This window comes from Agelaius phoeniceus, chromosome 2 (assembly GCF_051311805.1).
Source record: "Agelaius phoeniceus isolate bAgePho1 chromosome 2, bAgePho1.hap1, whole genome shotgun sequence".
Classification (NCBI taxonomy): Eukaryota; Metazoa; Chordata; class Aves; order Passeriformes; family Icteridae; genus Agelaius; species Agelaius phoeniceus.
This window is the reverse complement of record NC_135266.1, coordinates 102,564,694-102,586,666: the sequence shown is the minus strand read 5'-3', so window position 1 is coordinate 102,586,666 and position 21,973 is coordinate 102,564,694. Positions and strand designations below refer to the sequence as shown.

The following is a 21,973-nucleotide window of genomic DNA, read 5'->3' as shown; positions in this document are numbered from 1 at the left end:
AAAAAAAACAAAAAACCAAACCAAACTCAAAAAGTAAATAATTTTTTTCATTATCAAGAATATATGGGCTCAGAATTGAAGCCTTGTGGGGCTACTTGCCCACTAGGCCGTGGTCTGAGAAAGCATTTCAGAAAGTAACTTATCGTGCCTGTATTTTAACAGTGACCTTTCTCCTTTCCTAGGTGTTAAAATAATCACTCAACAGGTGCAGCCCAGTAAAATCCTTCCCAAACCAGTTACAGCGACCTTGCCCAGCAGTAGCAATTCACCCATTATGGTGGTTAGCAGTAATGGGACTATCATGACAACTAAACTGGTCACTACTCCCACTGGTAAGTTATGGCTCTGAGAAGGGAAGGGAGGGTAAATCCAGACATACAGGTGATCAAGCATGGTTTCCTAGGGTTAAAAAAAAGGCACTTACCTCTTCTGAACAGTGGGCGCAACAGCACATTCACAATCCTGTTGTTTTTTATTCTAGGTCAGGATTTTTTCACTGAGTGCTCTTTTATTCCACTGTTGGAATTGGTACACAAAAATACCAATGTTCCTTCCCCACTGGGTTTATTTTAAAGGAAGTTTTTATGCAATCTATACAGATACTTTGCACTTCTGTAGTACCTTATATTACATGATTTATACTGATTTAACTCAAGCAGACAGGTCAGCACCATTCCTGTTTTGCATAGATGGACTTCAAAAGAAATGTGACTTGCTCATAGTCCTGCAGTGAATTTAAAGTGAATTATAAAAAGACCAGTAAATTAAAATTTAAGCTCCCGGTGTTTTTCTGAGCATCTGGTTGTATTTGTGTTTCTAATAGATAATAATGCAGACTGTTCTGATGGTAAACTTGCATGAGGAAAACTTGAAAGGTAGCTTTATCCTGGTTTTCAGAAAACTCTTCATTTCCTTATTTTTTTTAGCATGGGCTGGGAATATTAGAACCATGAAATTGTTATGGTTGGAAAAGCCCTCTAAAATCATCAAGTCTGACCATTAACCCAGCACCACCGTGTTCACCACTAAAAACCTTGTCCCAAGTGCCACATCACATGGCTTTTTGAATGTTTCCAGGGATGTTGATTCTACCACTTTCCTGGGCAGCTTGTTCCAATGTCTGACCACCCTACCCATGAGCAATTTTTTCATAATATCCTACCTGAACCTCTCCTGGTGCAACTTGAGGCCATCTCCTCATGTCCTTAGCATAAACTAATGGTTAATACTCTGTTTATAACTTTTAAAGTAGCCCACAGATATATTTTTGAGTGCATTAGACAAAACAAATGTTTTGCAGTTTCATTTCATTGGTAAGATCTGTATTGTACTCTCTTGGATGTGAACACATCTTTCTGGATGAAAAAACTGCTTTCCTCCTTGATCTTTAGCAATTAAGGGCACTATCTCCAGCATTACAAGCAAAATGGAATTTCAGTGTTTGTGTAGCTGTTGTTATTTTTTAACAAGTTTCTTTTGTGGACTCAGTTCCCTTTGCATTTCAGAAAAGGACTAGTTCTAAAAACCAGCATTTATACTGTGTTGAGAGGTTTCTTTTGTGCTGCTGTATGCTAAGTCCATAAAATAGCATCATTGTTGCAAATATTTTTTCTAAGGGTGTTACTTAAACTAAACATTGGTGGTTCTCTTTTTAAGCAATCTATCATATAGGAGAAGTGTCATTCCTGAGAGGAAGGGATGAGTTCTGTTTGTGTCATCAGATGCCTGACTCCTGGGCATCTAAGAGAGCAAGAGGCAAACCTACAGGCAGAATCTGCACATCTATTAAAAATTACAGTCTTACACACAAGGACATGAATTAAAATAAGGCAGTCATGGAACATTTGTTAAAATACTCAGAAGACTGTTGTGTTCAATTTAAATTTAGTATATACTTGAATATTGCTCTGTGGATTTAAAAATTACTAGAAGAATTTTAAAGGGTGGTAGTAGATTGCAGGCTGGGATATCTTCAAATAAATCTGACACTTTTCTCCTAAACTAACATATTTTTCCACAAACATTAGTAGAGGATTGTGTTGTAACAGTGAACTCTTTTTTTCTCTCTCTTTAAAACAGGAACTCAAGCAACTTATACACGGCCAACAGTGAGCCCCTCTCTGGGAGCTCGGATGGCTGGAACTCCAGGGGCTGCTACTTATGTGAAAACTACAAGTGGTAGCATCATTACTGTAGTACCAAAATCCCTGGCTACTCTAGGAGGAAAGATCATCAGCAGTAATATTGTTTCTGGTAGGCATATGAGTACTGTTGTTACTGGTAAGACTTTCATTTCAAAAGTAACTTTGGGCTTGCTTTAATTGTTCAGGGCTTTTCTGTGGGTTACATGCTCAAATAGTTATTAGAACCTTTATTGGAGAATTCAAAAGGAAAATAGCTTGAGCGTGAAGAAGAAGGTAATAGGTAGAAGTTGGAAGGTGGAGTGTTCTTAAGGATTGTGGTAGTTCTTACGTTTAAGAAGGAAACAGCAAATGTGAAGGAAAACTGGGAGGAAGGAGAAATGTGGGGTGGGGTATGTTGTACAGAGGACAGAAAGATCAGAAAACACTATTGGCCCAAATTCAAAACATTTTATAATCTCAGTGCTGCCCTTCTCTGTTCCACTGCATATCCAAAGAACTGGAATAAAAATGTACTGTGTATGTTAAACTCAGCCATGCAGTCTCCACCTTATTTTGGTATTTTACCAGTGGCAGCCTGTCTTTCCTTTAGGTCATGTTTCCTTTAAGCTTTCCCTCCCAGCTTTGTGCAGACTGTGCTGGTTACCTTTGTTAGTCTGCTGATTAGCCATTGGTCTCCCTGCTGGTTATGTGCTGGTGGAGGTTTCCCAGAAAAGCTGTGGCTGCCCCAACCCTGGAAGTGTTCAAGGCCAAGTTGGATGGGGCCTGGAGCACTGGTGTAGTGGAAGATGTCCCTGCCCTTGACAAGGGTGGAACTGGATGAGCTTCTAGGTCCCTTCCAACACAAATCATTTGGTGGTTCTATCATCTCTGAAGATAGGGTTTCTTTGGGACCAGGCCCAAGCACACTGATAACAGTGACAATTTCTTGTATAATTTAGGACTTTGTTTAGCAAAGACCCAACATGGCACCAGCCAGCTCCAGTCAAGGTGCTGCTCAAGCCATCCAGTAAATGCACTCTTGGGCTGTACCCTGGTAGAGCAGTTTTACAGCTTTTGATTTCCACAGAATTATATTTACTGATGATACAGCATCTTCTTTGGCAACAAGTAAATTTTTTTAGCCTTTTGTGGGTATGGTGAATTATTAAGACAATATCTTGTAATATACACTTGTAATAAATTATACACAAGTGGAAGTATTCTCCTGAGCAGCAGCTAATGTGGGGAAACCTGTGAGTGATCCTGATGAGGATAATAATGGTTGTCCTGAAAGAACACAAGTTTGGAAATCATGCCTGCTTTTTTCTTTTTGTTTGCCTGATTGTTTTTGCTAAGGGAGCAGTCTTTAGATGCCTCTGAAGTCAGTAGGATTAAATAAATCATAATCTTGTCTCAACATGCCTTCCCTTTCCCAGAATTGGTAGAATTGTTAATCTGAAATAGGTTGTGAAGAATTTACAGGCATGACTAGTGAGTAGAAGGTAGTAAAGGGAATCCTTGGGTTTGCAGCTCTGTTGTGACTGAATGGTGTTTTCCTCTGGAGAAAGGAGAAATTGTTGATAAAAAGCTGTAGCTTTTCATCATTGAGTAGCTACAACATCATCAACAGTATCATCAACTGTAGCTACTGCAGTAGCTACTGCAATGGTAGTCTGATAGCACTGATGACTGATTCCAGTGTATAGACTTCTGTAGACTGTGGAAGGCTGACCAGAATTACCTGTCAGTGCAGGTAACTGAAAACCTGATAAAGGGAATGGAACGAATTAAATACTAACATAGGAACAGCTATAGCCAGGTCAGCTCTTCAAAAAACAAAGAAACAAACAAAACACAAAAAAAAAAAAAAAACAGGACCAAAAAAAAAAAAAAAAACCAAAACAACTAACCAAAAAAGAAGAAAAGACCCCCAAAAATCACAAAGGAAAAAAGAAACACAAACCAGCAAAAAACACAAAACCAACACACTTCTAAACTTATCTTTTATGGACTGGTTGTGAAACAATAGCTTTTTTTTTTTTTTTCTCCTTTCAATCCACTACTCATCACTTACATTACAACTGAAAGAGGTGGTGTTTCTCTTGACTGGAGATACAGAGGTCATCTGTAGAAGAATCTATGTACCAAGGATGTATTTGTCTGTGCAAATAGGAGCTTGAGTTGAGTATTAATGATGTCCTTATCCCACCCTAACTCCAGCCTTTGACAAGTTCTACATGTTTGCCTGAGAAAGCTGTGTTAGTCTGCTCTGTACCTTGTGAGAAGGGGTTGCCTGTCCTAATGTAGAATACATTACATTCCCCTGGGCACACCAGTTTTTACTGTAGGTGAAAGATTTCTTGAGTTGGCATGTAATCTTTCCATGCTGAGTTGGGTAACATGAATTCCCCCTCCAGATGCTGCTGGTTTCTTGATGTGCTGTCAGATTTAAAGACAATGATTCTTCTATAGCTCACCAGCTTCTGTGGTGAAAGGAAATATACAAAATGTGATAAATTGCACATTATTTTTTTTCCCACAAAAATTTAGGAACTACGACCAAAATCACTACAATTCCAATGACATCGAAACCCAATGTGATTGTTGTGCAAAAAACTACTGGAAAAGGAACTACAATTCAAGGGCTTCCAGGCAAAAATGTTGTCACAACACTGTTGAATGCTGGGGTAAGTGTTTCAAGTCTCAAATTAAGAGCCTGGTGACAAGCTGTGTGGTGGCTGCTGCTTGTCCTCCATTCTGCTAAAGACTCAATTAAAAGCAAACTGTGCATGAGCTCCTTAACAGATCTGGCATGCCTTGATGTCAGGGATCTTTAAAAACTGACTGTGGTTTGCAGAACATGCTTAAAGCAAACTGGGGATGTTTTCAAAGATAAAGGAAAATATAAATTTTAGAACTTCTTTTCCCATGGATAATGATTTTGTATTGCTGAAGCAAATAAGTAGATGAAAATTACTAGAATAATTTAGCCTGTTTGCTCCAGTGAGAACCAGGGTCCTGTGTTAATAACTTGCATCTCCAGCCATTTTTCATTTGGGTATAAAGGGCAGAAATAAACTGTGTCCTCACAGTAGGGGAACCACTTTCAGTTAATGTGGTGTGTAACATTGTGGCATCCTGTGCCCTGGGTAGTGCATAGTGGTGAATTATTTTTTGGGTAACCTGAGGTATACCCAAGAATAAAATCAAGTTTCTGGCATCAACTGAGCTTATCTGTAAGTACTAGCAAATAAAAATGATCAATGTTCCTAGATAAAACTGTGGGATTCAATACCTTATTCCTATAAAAATTTAAAAGGCTGCTTGAGTAGCAGAACTACTGAAAGGGGTTTTTTTAATCTTTTATGGGTTTTTTTTTTAAGTTTTGAACTTCCCTAGTTTTAGAATTAAAGGTGTATTTGCAGACAAGTGGAAATATTATGATGTTACACAATAGTAGCTACCAAAATGGGATGGTATTTTTGAAACATGTATGGTGGGATTTCCAGCTATTTCATGGATGTTGGTAGGAACTGGCTACTACTGTGCTACTCACTTGGTTTGGTACTATGCAGAGCTTAAAAAATCATGCTCAATGTCTTTGCTCTTCTTAAGCTATCAGGAGTCTAGTCATATGTAAACACTATTCTGTAGTTGAATGATTCCTGTGAAAGTGCTGTGAATCTGGATTTTTTGTTGAAGTGAACTTTTAATTGAAAAAAAGTCCATGCATAATTAATATCTTGGTCCTGCAGACAATGCAAAAATCTATATTTAAATGATTTTTTTAGAATCTCAATTTAAATCTTTTTTAGAATCTCAGTTCAAGTTTTGTAGATGTCTTGCCAAACTTAGTGTTAACAGAAATTCGTGGTCTTTAAAAAACATTTGTGAAGGATTTGAAGAAAGTTCCAATTTTAAAAACTTCCATGTCTTTTAGTTACTTCTTTTTATTCACCCCTTCAGAGCTACTTGAAAGATAAGGTAATGGAAAAGTGGATTTTGGTAGCTTTTTCCATTCAAAACCATAGGGGTTTTTTGTTCTTGATTGTGTAATGTATTTTCTATCAAATAAATGTAGTTGTAGCAGCAGATTTATTTCATGGTACACACACTCACATATAACTATATTTTTTTTGGAAAATTGGGTCTCACTGAACAATTCCATTAAGTTAATCTGTAAACTTTGACTTCTCTACAGGGGGAGAAAACTATTCAGGCAGTGCCAGCAGGAGCAAAACCTGCTATCATCACTGCCACAAGACCCATCACAAAAATGATTGTTACACAGCCAAAAGGAATAGGGTCCACGGTCCAGCCAGCCACCAAAATCATCCCAACTAAAATTGTTTATGGTCAACAAGGGAAAACACAGGTACAGTGAGGACCCCTTTCATTTTTTGGAATGTACCCCTAAATTTTAATGGGAAGTAAATAATTTTTCAATGTGTTTCCTCATTTGTTCCAGGTTTAATATATATCTGTGGGGAATGAGAATTAGTGGCGTAATGAGGTGGCCTCGATCCTGATTTCTCAAGCACAGTATCTGCATTTGTTAGCTTTTTGTGAAGGCCTAGAGCAAGCCAAAAAGATTTACTAAGCCTTTTCTGGAGCTGAAACTGTCTGGCCATGGCTCCAGATACTTGTTTACATCTTACAGCTGATGGTTAGACCATTAGAAATAAACATGCAGAATCTGGACACAGGTCATTCATCAAATCTGAGGTTTTATTGAAGTTTATTTTCTGCTTAATACCTGTTCTGGCTGTCCCTGCAACCTTGTGTAGTTGGTGGGGCTGTATACAGAGAATCTGGCTTATTTCTGGATGCTTTCAGTTTCAGCTTTCTCTGGCTGCACTTAGTATTTGGAAGAACTAAGCTTTTATGAGATGTAACATTTTGTGTGTTTTGGTTGTTCAAGACTGTATTTATTGTGGAAGTGCTTGTCCTTATCAGTGCAGTGCATGTTCCAGCTCACTTGCATAGCTTTCTCTTACCACACTGGTTTTATCTAGTCCTGAAAAATAACTGTTTAGTGGTTTATTGTGTTAAACACTGAATTACTGAGTGAGAAGTACATTCTTGTGCATTGCCATTTACTGGGACTTTTTGGTTTAATAATCAAAGTCGCTGAATTTAGAGGTAGACTTTCTAAGTAAAATATTAATATTATGTAGGTGGTGTACATAGATCTGAATGGCACCCTGTACTCTGATTGCTCAGATCTATTTTCTTGAGTGCTTTTACTATAAACAAAATTTACCTTTCTAATTAGGTCCTCATAAAACCAAAGCCAGTGACATTTCAAGCAACAGTTGTGAGTGAACAAACCAGACAGCTGGTGACTGAAACGTTACAGCAGGCTTCAAGGGTAGCAGAGACAGGAAACTCATCTCTCCCGGAAGTTAAAGAAGAACCACAAACCTACACTGACAGTAGTTCTTCTTCTACAGAGTCTTCCCAGAGCTCTCAAGGTCTGTGTTGGTGTCACATAATGTATGAGTGGACTGTCTTCCAAGCATGCCAGCTTGCTCCAGAGAGCTCTATGTGTCTCCTTTTAGCACAGGTTTCACCCCACCTGTTTGCAGTGAAGCACCGTTGTTCCCGTACTTTTATATTTTTCTTTCTTTTGAGCTACTTACTATATGCTTTCATTAATCCTGAAGAGTGGTGATAAAGGTGTCTTGCTGGGCTCCAACTTGCTGTTAGAATGCAATCTGTTGCCTCTTCCTGCAGAATCTGCCAGAGGTGGGCAGGGTAGCAAGTTATGGAGGTTATTTTGGCAGTCCATGCTCTGCCACTGCCTTTCCAGATTGTATCAAAGCATCTCTCTGCTGCATGTCTGAAAGCTGCCATGGGACCAGCACAGATCTTGGTCCTTTTATAGATGTGTACATGCATCAGGACATATATCAGACATACATCCTGATGGGAATTCTGCCCTGGCTTCAAGCCATGATACAGATCCAGCTCTTTGTGTGTAAGAGGAGCAGTAAATAATAGGGCATAAACAAAATCCAACCTGTGTTTGGGAGTGACCATGACACATATCAGTACAGAAAATTAAAGCAGGTGTCTCAGTGAAACCTTTGTTCCTTTTCTATATAATTTTGTAACTGTTGGTCTATATGGCCATCTAAGTAAGTTTTAAAAAAGTTCTGAAGATTCAACCAACTTACCAAAATTTAGTGCTGTTAGTTGAGAATACTGAATACATGCTGATCACCTGAACTGCTGAAACCTTCTGGAAAAAAAGTTTAATCCAAGGCAAATTCAACATACAAACAAACCTGCTTGATTTTTCAAACAAAATCTTTTACAAAAAACTAAGATAGAGAACTTTTGGTTTTTTGCTGGAAACTGTTCATAACATCAACAGTGTTTTACTTCAAGAATCAATTGAAATAGAAACTAAAGTGTTGCAGAATGAGAGTATGCATCCTTGGCAATGTTCAAAACTAATAAGTAATGAGTAATTTGGAATAATTTTGAATTATCACCCTCCTTTAAAGCAAGAAGTTGGATGAGAGCCCTCCAACCCAAAATGGTTGTATGATGACTTGAACTGGCACAGGTTGCTCAGAGAAGCTGTGGCTGCCCCCCATCCCTGAAAGTGTCCAAGGCCAGGTCAGACATGGCTTGGAGCAACCAGGTCTAGTGAAAGGTGTCCCTGCCCTTGGCAGGGGGTTGGAATGAGATGAGCTTTCAGGTTTCTTCCAACCCAAACCATTCCATGATTTTATGATGTGCCTTTGGTTTTTTTGCAAACAGATTCTCAGCCTGTAGTCCATGTGATTGCCTCAAGAAGTCAAGATTGGTCAGAACATGAAATTCCTGTGGACACAAACCCTACAATAATTTACCAGGATGTATCCAGTGAATCTCAGTCAGCTACTTCCACAATAAAAGCTTTGCTGGAACTTCAGCAGACAACAGGTCTGAAAACCCATAAGATTGTTTAGGATAAATTCAGAGGTCATTTTTTGCTTAAGCAGGCTTTTTGTAATAAGTTTTGTAATTGAAAAGCACTTATCTTGAATCAACTTGATTCCTTCCTTTTTATCCTGTATCTGTTTGCATCTATAGTGTTCACTATATTTAATTAAACTAGTACATTTATATTATAGGTTTATTTTATTGTGAAGGTTTAAATATTAGCGTTGATTTTATGCTTTGCCTTTCTTCTAAAGCAGTGAAGGAAAAGTTGGAATCAAAGCCAAGGCAGCCTACCATTGACTTGAGCCAAATGGCTGTTCCAATCCAGATGACTCAAGAAAAGAGGCATTCTCCAGAAAGCCCTTCAATTGCTGTTGTAGAGTCAGAACTAGTGGCTGAATATATCACTACTGGTAAGTGTCTAAGGTTAGTGTGAGGGTGGCTTTGCAGTTGAAGTCTGAGGACTTAATTTTAGAGTTTTCTTACAGTAGGTTTTACTTTTGTGTTTTTGCTGTAATTTTCTGTAGAGGAAATGAGTATTTTCTTCCACTCCTGAGACCCTGTGCAGGGGACAGAGATTGCATCTGCCTTGCTGGGCCACAGGGGAGAATGTTTCTAACTGAAACAGAGTGGTTGCTTCAAGATAGCCCACTTGAGTAGATTTTCCATTCCCTGGACGTAGAAGACAGACTGTCCCAGCACCCTGAAAGGAAAATGTACAGTAAGAAGAAAGTAGAAAATGAAGCTAGAGGAACCATAGGCTAGATTTTGTACTTACTGAAATGAGTCAGACATTGATTGAGTTTGTTAAAATCCATTTAGTCCCGACTTAAAGCAAGGTGTGCATATAACAGGGTAATGTAGCCCCAGTTTCTTCATTTTCAAGAAAGCCTTGAACTAATAAATATGCCCTTCTAAAATATATAAGTTACTTAAATTCATCTCTTTAAATTCTTGACTCCTATTTGGACATCCATTTTGTGTAAGTCCTTTCTCTTGTCTCTCTGATGTTCCCTACTACCCCAGAACACTAGCTATGAGACACTTCCCATACATACATGAAAGGATCAGATTACCTGTTTCCCATTTTCATTTCTCAACCCATATTGTTGGCCTCTATATTATTTGGAAAATGAAAGCAAAAACAAATTCTACATTGGAAAAGAGAAATAAAACTTAATTGTATTAAACTGTATTACTACATATCTGTAGCTCCATGATTTTAGTGCTAAATATCTAATCTGATTTTTTCATTTTGTTCTGTACTCTTCCCCTTGCTCCCATCCCTTGAATGGCCTGAATTTAAGTTGTGTGAAATTTGGGCTGGGGGGATGTTATTATTTTTTCTTTTGAATAGCACTTACTGTATCTGGCTTCAATTTCAAATATTTTAATCATGCTCCCTTGGATCTCCTTTAGAACAAACTCCAAAGTATAATAAATGGCGTTACAGTGCTTTCCAATTAGCAGTCAAATATCTTCACTGATGCAGATGTTGTGCATTGGGCTTCTCTTCAAGGTTCCAGTTTTTGATAGGTCTTGCTGTGAAAATTGATGTACAAGAGGGCCTTTTGCAGGGAGGATGGAAAATTACAGTCAGTGTCTTTGTAGACTTCAGTACTTTTCTTTTTTCTTAGAAACCATACAAAGTGCAATGGCTAAAAATTTCCTGGAGATATGGAGATACTGTTTTAAGTATTAGGATTTCTGTAAACATTGACTTGAAATGTGGCAATCTTCCAGAGAAGTGCAGACTCTATGGGCTGGCAGCAGCAGGTTCTGCTGCAGCACTAAACTGGTTATTTTGCACTTAGGTTTTTGTCCCTTCCCCCAGTTTCTCTGAACATTGCCAAGGAATGCAAGTAACTTGAGTTTCATTTTGGTTTGATTCGTGCTTCTCTGAATTTATCAGTAACCCACATAGCTATATTTTCTGCTAAAAATTCAGTAGTAAGGTAGTAAAGAACCTATAGTCTGTTGAGAAGTGTCCTGCATGTGCCTAGACCAAAGGATTTGGGAGCTGGGATTCAGAGTGTGCTTCCTCATGAGATGAAGGGAGCAATTCACACATCTTAGTGTCACCGTTTTTTGTCTGTCTGCAGACTCAGGAAGACAACACTGTATTGGTTCACATTCGGAAGAATATCTACACAACCATATAGGTTAGAAACTTTATTTTTAAATTAAGTTTTCAATTGTGTAGGAATTGTTGGGAGATATCCAGGATAAATCTGGCACAGCATGCAGGCCAGTATTGATGTAAACCAACTTTCTTGGAGTGAGAAAGTAAAATTATATTAATTCAAAATTTGACCTTTCTTTAAAAAAGACATTTCGGGAAGGTCACTAGAAACTTTTTAATTTTAAGTTACGTTACAACTGAGTTTAAACTGTGCTTGTTCTCCTTCGGTGATTAAATACTTTGTAACTAAGAAATTAGATTGCACAAATATTTGCATGTTAGTATGGACAGACATAAAGAGATTTGGATTCATATCCTGTCAGTGACTGGAATATAGAATTTTTCTTTTTTTTTTTTTTTTTTTTTTTCCCTCAGCAGCACATGATTTTTCTATCAATCCACTGTTTAATTACAGGCCTATCACTATAGCTCTGTAACTCAAGTTAGATCTGTTCTCAAAAGTGACATAGACCCATAACAAGGTCTACGTTTTTTGATCTATCATTTCTGATCAGCCTCATTTGCTTTAATAAAACCCAAACATTTTCTAATCTATCTTCTTTTGCTAATCTAATCTTGTTAATTTTCCAAATTTAGTTTATGCTCACCTGGTGAGCAAGGCTTGCTGTTCGTAATTGCAGTCAATTGTGGACGTGCTTTTAACAGTGTAAAAATGACATAATAACTTGTGTTCTACAGCAATATTCTAGTGCTGTATAAAGAACCCAGCTGAACATCACATATAAACTCTGCTTGCAAAATTGATGTATTGGGAAAGGGTGGCCAGAGGAGGTTTGGACCAAGTGTCGTTAGGAAACAGACAAAAGCAAAATCTCAGTTTAAGAGGTTTCTCAGAATAGATCATGAAGGTTGACACTAGCCCACAGTAAAAAACATTTTCCATGCTTAGATCTTTTTCACTCATGTATGCTTTCAGTTGAAGCTTAACTGCAAAGCAGACAGTTGAAGTTCCTGCAGTTAGTTCTGGAGAAGTGCCACTGACCTCTTTACTTTCAGTCAGTCATCGGTCCCAGCCCCACCAGTCATCTCAGCCCCAGAGGACTCTGGTGCAGCACGTGGCTCAGTCCCAGACAGCAACGCAGACTTCTGTTGTGGTGAAATCTATTCCTGCATCCTCCACTGGCGCCATTACCCATATCATGCAGCAGGTTGGATCCTTTCTTTTCCCAGAAGGCTATAAACACCACTAGGTCATATAAATTGCCTAGGACCAGGGCTTATTCTGAATGGATGTATCATGGTGCTGCCACCAAAAATGTTCAGCATACAGGCAAATAAATTATTTTAGTATCACTTCAGTAGCCAAAGGAGAGGAGGTTTAGATTAAATATTAGAAATAAATTCTTTACTGTAGGGTTAGTGAGGCATAGGCATGGGCTGCTTAGGGAAGTTGTGGATACCACATCCCTGGAAGTGTTCAGGGCCAGGTTGGACAGGACTTGGAGCAACCTGGTCTAGTGGAAGATGTCCCTGCCCATGGCAGGGGTGTTGGACTAGGTGGTCATTAAGGTCTTTTCCAAGCCAAACCATTCTGTGGCTGTGTTTTGGTGGTGAGGGTGGTTGCAGTATTGCAGTGGCCTGACCTCATTAGGTTATATTGGTGATAGTGTAGAGGGAAGAGGGCTGAAATGGAAACTGGTCAGTATACAGAGCACGTAGTATCTTTTCCATTTGATGTCTTTAGTTTGTGGATAGGAAAGCTTCTCTGAATCAAAAACTCAGATCATATTTAGATCAGGACTGTGGGGATTCTAAACTATTCAAACAAGAAGTGCAGCTTGTGGTGAAGTCTTGCTGAAACCACTTGGATGACTTTGATCAGGACCTGCTCAACTCTGCAGTGCTTTAACTTGTGGAACTTCAGCTGCAGTCCAGAACAGTACTGCATTAGAGTTAAAAACTCATGTCAGGCAGTATATTTTTACAGGTGTATTAAGCTGTTTGATCTTGCTAACACCATTTTTCAGTGCATTTATACATTTTGGTTTACAAAGCATAGGTTGCTCGTTCCTTCAAAAAGACAAATGTTTGTGTAATGTCCAAGAAAAATTGCAATGCAATTTTGAGAAAGGAAGAAGAAGAGAGGATCTCTGCTAAAATAGGACAGCCTGTAGGGGGGCCCTGCAGAAGAGACCCTAGAGAAGATGATTAGGCTTTCAAGAGGCAGAATAAAAAATTATTCTGCAGAGAGACTCTAGCTTGAATGAGGAGCTGCTGACTCAGCCACCTGCTACTCCCTGCTGTTTCATATCCAACTGCCAGGCAACCTTAGGGAGCTTTGAGCCTCAGTCTGAAACAAGCAAGATCCACATAATCCAACAGAGGGTTAGTTGTGAAGCTCATGTTCTCACATAGAGATGTATCACAGTTTAACATTATAATAATAGATCTTGATTGCTTATATATTGTGAAATACCCATGTAAGAGTATCTTTTTATACATGCATTGGAAGTCTGTAATGGTAAAAAAAGTTGAAGTAGTCCATTTGAAACATTAAGATTTATTTCTATAAAAATTATTCTATAACATTTCTATTATTTCTATTTCTGTTCTTATATTTCTCTTTACTAACTTGCTCTAAATTCTTCTTCTTAAGGCCTTAAGCAGTCACACTGCATTTACCAAACACAGTGAACAACTTGGAACTGAGGAGGGAGAAGTGGAAGAGATGGACACCTTAGATCCTCAGACTGGCCTGTTTTACAGATCTGCCCTGACACAATCGCAGACACAAAAGCAGCAAAAACTGAGTCAGCCACAGCTGGAACAGACTCAACTGCAAGTGAAAACTCTGCAGTGTTTCCAGACTAAGCAGAAGCAGACAATCCACCTGCAGGCTGATCAAATCCAGCACAAACTCCCACAAATGCCCCAACTTTCCATAAGGCATCAAAAGCTAACCCCCCTGCAGCAAGAGCAAGCACAGACCAAACCAGATGCACAGCACCCCCCACATCATATGATGGCCAAAGAAAGGCAACTCCCTACCTTAGTGGCACAGCCACAGCAAACTGTAGTACAGGTGCTTGCAGTAAAAACCACGCAGCAGCTGCCCAAACTGCAACAGGCACCAACGGCACAAAAAATCTACGTGCAACCCCAGCCCCCCCAGAGTCAAATGCAGCTACCTGCCTCTTCAGAGAAACAGCCAGCAAGCCAGGTAACGGAATATTGATAGCATGCAAAATACACGTCGCTGTTCAAGGAAAAAAAAAATAAAACACCGACCCTGTCGCTGTTAGCAGTGTTTTGTCCTGGCAAGAGAGAATCCCTCATTCCGCTGGTAGTAATTAGCCCAGCAGAAGGTTGACACTAGGAGAGAGAAGCACATGTTATAGGGGAAAAATCCATAGAGCTCACAAATGTATTTTGTTGGACAGTTTTTCTTAATTTCAGCCACCACTGGTGCACGGAATTTGTCCCTAGTTATTTTCTTTTAATTTTTAGATAATGATGCATTCGTAATTTCCGTTCCCGTAGCACTTTTTATTTCTGTAGAAATAAAGGTGAATACACTGCAGTCTCCGAAGGCTCTCCATTGTTCCTCTTCCTTTATAGTTTACATCTTCCTGAAGTTATATGGCTTTCACGTACAGGAGTATTTTGATTTTCCTTGGGAGGGAAAAAGGCAGAGACTGAGGAACATGGGAAAAAATGTAGTTTGACTAACTCCAGAAAAGTACAATTTTTCTGGCCCTTTCAGGAATAGATGTGACAACTAGCAAACATACCAGAGGGCTGTAAATCCCAAAGGAAAATTACGCTGCTGTGGTATTATACTGCTACAATCCTTATCTAGCAGCCTAAAAAGCTGCTTTTCCCCAGGCTTCAATTAACTGTTGCCCTATCATTGCTAATTCCTTTGTTAAAACACTGAGTTTCAATTGTCTTCCTAATAGCAAGTATGTTGTTTGTGCTATTCTTTCCTTGGAAATTTTGATGAGGATTTCAATAAAAAAATATATTAACTGTAATATGCACAACAAAAATTTGATTTTCAGGTGCAACATCTAACTGTAATGCAAGGATCCACTGTTACAGAGCTAACTTTAGAGGGGCACGAGCCTCCTTTTGTTTCAAAGGTAGCAGGTGGCAGTTCTGTGCCCAAACAGGCATTGCTGGTTACCAGCCTATTTCCCATGCAGGCATCCACGGAGACATCAGTAGCAGATATATTGAGAGTGTCTATGGTGGAAGCTCAGATTGATGCAAACATAGAGCACACGGTAGTGGATCCCCCAAACAAGGCCACGTCCACTAGTACAGCTGCTAGTGAAGCAGAGTCGTCACCTTGTACCCAGGGCCCGAGGGTGGCTGCAGTAGGGATGACGGCACCTTCCATCCCCCAGCAACAGACACATGCAGAATCCAGCTCAAGTCCTCCTGCTGTTGGTCCTACTTTAACAGAGAGGAAACTCGAGGCACGAGGAATACCTACAACAAACCAGTTTATACACATTCAGAATATATCACAAAAGAAAGCTGAAGAGAGCTCTTCAGAAATTGTTGTCCAGGTAAGAGAAGACTGAGCAAATAAGGCAAAGATTGAGCACAGCAAACACGTGTCTGATGCGATGATAGTCACTGAATGATGTTTGAGTACTCCTGGGTTTATTCCCCAGGTTTTGGTTCTGTTTCTACTCTTAGCTTGTAATCAATTGCTACATTGAAGTGTAATTCTTCTTAATAGGGCTCAGGTTTCTCTAGTACTGTGTATCATTTACTATGTCCTCAGTGTCTTCCTTCTTCTAAGAAAACAACCAAACTCATCCCATTTTACAAAGTACTTTCATTTGCAATGCTTAAAACTGCTTCAACACTTAGTATGGAGTTATGTTCTAGAATCCTTTATACTATCTATTAAAGTTGCTTCTGAGTGTAAAATTATTGACATTGTAGGCTTTGCTTACTGGAAAGGTTCAGCAAATAAGGTCTGAAATCAGAAGAAAACTTTTTAACTTCACTTAGGGTAAGAGCACTTCTGAGATAAAATTCCTATTGATCTTTAGCCTAAATGCTTTGAATCATTTCCTAACTGCTATGCTTGATATTTTCGTTGATTCTGCTGCCTTAAATATGATGGTTTATGTTGTAATAAGTTGTCACAGTGTCAACTGAGGAGTGTATGTAAGTCTTCCAAGTGCTGTAATGTGAATTTTTGTAGACAAGTTGGTATGGCTTATGTTCACACAAATAGTAGTGTGGACTGAAATTGTTTTAATAGGTATCATGCTTGTGTTACAGTGAAAATACTTCTGATGTGGGAAACAATTTGTGTACAAAGATTTCAATTTTTTCATGATACTTTGTGAAGTCTTTACTGGGGCTAACTTCTCTTTTGTAGCAATTACCAGTTCTGTATTCATTTTTAGTCCTCCTTATATAGACAAAGATAGATTTCTGTTTTACTTCAAACCTGTATCTTTTGAGAATTGGTGCTATTTATCATTGTGGCATGCTATGAGCTGTTTAAAAAGTCAATTATTGCCCAGAATTTCAGTTGTATGAAGTCACAGATTTAGCTTTTTAACCTGTGAAAGTACAAGTAAAAATAGACATAATAATAATAATAATAATAGAAATCATAATAGAAATAATAGAAATCAATAGCAATTGTGTTTCCTCAGCCTCTGAGCTGCAGCTCTGAGCAGGGCCAGAGCTTGAACTCTGTTGTACACAAGAAACAGAATCCTCCTGGAGTGCTTGGACAATGCACTGCCTGGTGGGATTCTTGGAGTTGTCCTGTGCAGGGCCAGGAGTTGGACTCGATGGTCCTTGTGAGTCATTTTAACTCAGGTTATTCTCTTATCACCATGTCTTGTCTAAAAAAGATCAGGCTGAAGAAAATATTATCTCTGCTTTGGGTTTGCAGAATGGTGGATGATGGGCATTGGTTATGCTGTCACAGACCTTTAGGGAAGATCAAAGGCCTGGAGAGCAAGATTATTCAAATTTTACCTTTCAAAACCCAGTCCAGTGAAAGGCTGCTTTGAAGCCTCAGCTAGGGAAAATTGCCCTTGGAGACCAAATAATCCCTTTTCCACAAATCTGTGCTTGCACAGATGCCTTTACCTTCAATATTGTTCATTAAACTTAAATATTTTCTTTCTTTCAGACTATCCCTCACTATCCCATCCCTTGTCACTCCAGCTCCAATGTGGTGGTGGAACCCAGCGGGCTCCTGGAGCTCAACAACTTCACCAGTCAGCGCCTCGATGATGAGGAGACAGCAATGGAGCAAGATGTGGACAGCAGCACTGAGGATGGCACTGAGCCCAGCCCCTCTCAAAGTTCTCTTGAACAATCCTAAAGAATAGAGACACTGGAGTGTACTTTAAAATATCTTGGGATTTTTGAGCATCCAAGATGCCCTTCTATTGTGATGTCTTAGAGCACTTTGCCTATTAGAATTGTTCATTGGACTCTTGAAGCATCAGTAGGTTTTAACAAGACAGTATTGCAAAAGCTGAATCTTAAAAATGGTTTTGGAAAAAAAAAGAAGAGAAGATGTAGGTACCAAGATTTAGTAAACCTGTGACAGTGGAATGTACTCCTGTTCAGAAACAAATCTGTAATGAATTCTACAGCTTGTGCTATTGAAGCCCTTGCCCAGATACTGAAACAGCTTTAAGTGAAAAGGGATCATTATTTTGCTGTGTCTTTTTAGCTGTTGAGCAAAACACCATTAAAAAAAAGAAAACATTCAATAATTTTTTTTATTTTCAAATAGCATGTGAGAGAAAAAATGTCTCTGACAGTGCTGGAAAAGCCCCAGGAATTTTGGAGTTGGTTGGCTTTCTTGCACTCATGCTCACTTAAAAATTTTTTTCAAAAGCTTAGAATATTTTTTTAAAATTCTTGTTGGTGAATGTTTGGAAATAAGCAAAACTGCTAACTGGTAGCAAAGTGGATTTGCTAGTGGAGTTTTGTTTTCATGCTTTACAAGATGTAGGGTAATAGTAGATGAGGCATTTCTTTCTGCCATAAGCATACAAAATGCTCATCTACTCTAGTTAACCTTTGATTATTTATTTAAATATGAAATTTAAAGTGAGACAAGTTGTTGAAAAAAGTTCCTGTGAAACAGGCAGTTGTATTAATTCTAGTACAAACCAGGGAGAAGGAGGTGCATTTTGCTATAATCAGTTTTTCAAAATTGGGGATCAATAGTTCAACATCTTTCCAAGTTGAACTTAAGAATTTAGAAGTGAGCTAAGACTTCTAAAAATTTATATTTTACTCTTACATGCTGTTTTTAAAATTGACCGTTTGGGGAGTTTAAAAGGTTAAATGGGTGTACAATGGTGGGTTTCCAAAATTAGCCTTATGCCTTGGCTTGTTGAAGCAATACATTGGGGTTTTGTGGTAGTTACAAGTCACAGAGAGCAGTTTGGGTTCAGATGGGACAAGAGAACCAGTTTTAAATACATTCTGGTAATCGAGACAATACTTTTTTCTTTTCAAAATGTATATAAAACCATGTTTTTAACTGTTTTGTATAGATTTCATTATAAATAACTAAGCATTTTATGACTTTGACATCATTTAATTGTATATAAATGTATAAGCCTAACTGCCCACGTTTTGGTGCTGAAGTACTGTAAGTAGATTTCATCCAAAATCTAATACAGCTTTTTGCGTCAGTCTTTTCTTTTTAAATTGTCATTTTACTGTTGATATCATAGTTAAGGTGGAATTCCAACTGAAGTAACTCAAACTGAAAAATACAAATCCTGAAAACCATTATCTAAGCTGTTCTGAATCCACCAATGTTAGAACTTCCAGTAACCCCTAGAGGGGGCTCTTGGTTTTCTCTAACGTCAGCTGTCTTATAAACTAAGTCACTGGGATCTTCATATACTTCTTTTTTCCTTCTGTCTTCTTTTTCCATCAGTGTTAGTTCTAAAATAGTGTAGAATATAATTGTGGAGAAATGTCCTGACACATTTGACATGGGAATACTGGAATAATGGGTTATGAAACTAACGATTTTTGTGTTACCTTTGTATTGAAATAAGTATTGGTTTGGATTCTGATGTCCATAGTGCTCAGGATTGAAGAGAATAATATGTTTAAATGAAACATTCCACATTCCTTTCTTTAGTTAAATAATAACCCTGCCAGTATGTCATTGTAGGTAGTTAGGGTTTTGATAACTATTCAGGAGATTTTACTCTTGTTTTAATGAAACCACAGCAATCAACAAAAGTGAAGAAGTTATGCTTTAAGTTGTGAAAGTTCCCCATTGCTACAGGATGACAAAAAGAGCCTTAATACTGATGTCATTGACAGTGGACAGTCTGTTGTGCTTTGCATAAGTCAGCATAAGGAGTGGTCTGTATTTCCATACCCAGTAGTGAAGGGTCCAAAGCAGGTGACACACACAGTTCTTCTGGCTTGGATCAAATTTTCATTGTCACCTGGGTTCTTGCAGTGCTTTGAGTGTCCCTGGTATATGTAGGACTGGAAGGCCATGAGAATATAAGAGAGAGCAAGACTTTCTTAAACACTTACAACTGACAACTAATAACATTGCCCTAAGTTACAGTTTCAGTTTTAGGTGAAGGCATATGCTCTCCCCAGCCAAAAATAGATACCAAGAAATAGTGTAAGGTGAATTGAACACCTAATGGATTCACTCTGTTGTTGAGTTGTGGTCCAATTTATCCTGATGTTTTATGTAAGACTTTTGTTTGCCTCTTTAGTGATGACTGGAGCAAAGTCATCACTATAGTCAACTCTAGTGGACTATTTGACAGTTCTGTGAAGACAGCAGATTGTTTAACATCTGAAAGCTTTTCATGTTTCTATGAGAAGGGATTGATAAAAGGTTGGCAAGTTGAAGCATATGGTGGGGATATCTAGGGGTGATGTGAGAAATTTAGAAGGAGGAACTTTGGTAATCAGTGTGTTCATTCTTGACATTCTTCTCTTGCTGCTTTCCCAAATTTCAACTTGTTTTTCTTCAGATTCTTTTATTGAATTTGTGTGTTTCAGCACTTCATCATATGAATACCTTTACAAATAAGAAATAGACAAGATGAGCTAAAATGTAGGGTAGATACAGTTGGGGTGTTTTTAAACATTATTTTTACAAGGACAGTAAGGTAAGGTGCTTGGAGCATTTGGCCTTCTCTCCTTTGCATGAACTCCAGGCCTGTTCTTTTGTCCTGCCTGCCAGATGTGCAGCTTTTTTCCTACCTGCCCTTGGGATACTTCATCCCCCTGCAGCCATGTATCCACTTCTCACAGCCCTATAAATATCATCAAACTGCTGAAAATAAACCATCAGTATGTAAAACAATATTTGCATATCCCATGTCCCTCATAAGCTGCATCTTCATTCCTGAAATTAATTTGATGTCCTTTCTTAGAATGGAAGAAGGAGTAGGTATGGTTGTGATAATTTTTGGTCCTGGGAATTAGTAGGCAATAGGCTTGTATCTTATCAGAAAAATGTGGATAAATTGTAGAGCAAGTGAAATGGCATTAATGAGTTGCTTGGAATTTAGCAGTTAAATGAATGTGCTCTGGTGCTGCAGCAACACACATGAATTTTCAAAAAAAGGATGCTAAGAAAGTGAACTCAAGTTAGGGGAAGTACTGAAACTAGGGGGAATTTATGTGTCCTTTAAAAATGCAGGGAATCACAGAAGACTGCATCTTTTCTGGAAAAGTTAAACCATTGTGGTAACTGTATTTTCAGTCTCAGTCTTTCTCCGATTTACAAAACAAAGCCCTGAGCTTTTGAAATTTCAGGGAAAAATAGAAAAAAGGCCCTTAGGACCCTTTGAACAGCATAAATTATTAAATCAATGGGATTTAAAAAAAAAAAAAACAAAAACAAAAAAACCAAAACCATCTATCTAAAACCTTCTTTAAAAAATCAAAAATTTTGAATAGAGACAATATGCTTTTGTTTCTAATGCAGAAATAGTTCCTGAAGTCTAATGATTTCACAGGTGAAGGTGGTTGTGCATCCCCACAAAGGCAGATGATTTCAGCTTGGCAACATTGAATCCAGAGAAAACTGGTCATAATATAGAATAATGAACTAGAAAAATACTGCTTTGGGTTTTGCCTGTATTGGAAAAAAAGTATGTTTAGCACCTGCATGTCTATGGTTGGCTCCTTTCCCTAAGTTTTGAAGTAAACCATGAAGAATGTTTACATGTGCATGGTTTCCATCCAAACTGTGGGACTGAGTTTTTTCCCCTACTCCAAGTCTGTCCTGAGAATCTTTGAATCTGTTTTCTTCCAGCAGAAAAGAAACATCTTATGATAAATTTATAGGTTAACATAGCTTATCAAAGAGAAAGTTAGGGAAGAGGTACCTTTAGGTGTATTTGTGGGTTCTGTTGCAAGAAGAAATTGTTGTTGGGGCATTTCAGTCTGGTATAGAGGCACAGTATCATCATCAAACGATTTGGGTTGGAATGGGACTTAAAACTCATCCAGTTCAACACTCCAGCCATGGGCAGGGACACCTTCTACTAGGTTGCTCCAAGTTCTGTCCAGCCTGGCCTTGAACACTTCCAGGGATGGGGCAGCTTCTCTGGGGAAGCTGTGCCAGGACCTTGACACTGACAGGAAAAAAAAAATCTTGAAAAAAAAAAATCAGTTGTAAGATTGAGGATAGTTAAACTGGGGTTGACAAGGGCTATAGTATTTTCTATCATTTGCAGTCTTTTCTCTGCAATCAGCACAGATG

At 38.5% G+C, this 21,973-nt stretch overlaps 1 protein-coding gene across 16 annotated transcripts in view; it reads left to right on the top strand.

Moving 5' to 3' along the window:
- Window positions 1-18,921, top strand: part of EMSY (EMSY transcriptional repressor, BRCA2 interacting) — a 41,789-nt gene extending 22,868 nt beyond the window's left edge. For 6 of the 16 annotated variants that reach the window (XM_077174477.1, XM_054628543.2, XM_077174469.1 and 3 more), the window contains 12 exons: window positions 183-332; window positions 2,080-2,280; window positions 4,674-4,810; window positions 6,325-6,498; window positions 7,399-7,597; window positions 8,895-9,059; window positions 9,314-9,472; window positions 11,162-11,221; window positions 12,259-12,410; window positions 13,859-14,422; window positions 15,408-15,776; window positions 17,378-18,921. In XM_077174477.1, the coding sequence (XP_077030592.1) occupies window positions 183-332; window positions 2,080-2,280; window positions 4,674-4,810; window positions 6,325-6,498; window positions 7,399-7,597; window positions 8,895-9,059; window positions 9,314-9,472; window positions 11,162-11,221; window positions 12,259-12,410; window positions 13,859-14,422; window positions 15,408-15,776; window positions 17,378-17,572 (2,525 nt within the window). In that variant the 3' untranslated portion in view covers window positions 17,573-18,921. The remainder of the gene's footprint in view (window positions 1-182; window positions 333-2,079; window positions 2,281-4,673; window positions 4,811-6,324; window positions 6,499-7,398; window positions 7,598-8,894; window positions 9,060-9,313; window positions 9,473-11,161; window positions 11,222-12,258; window positions 12,411-13,858; window positions 14,423-15,407; window positions 15,777-17,377) is intronic. The other 10 variants (XM_077174479.1, XM_077174475.1, XM_077174473.1 and 7 more) reach the window with 9 other exon arrangements.
- Window positions 18,922-21,973: the final 3,052 nt, after the last annotated feature.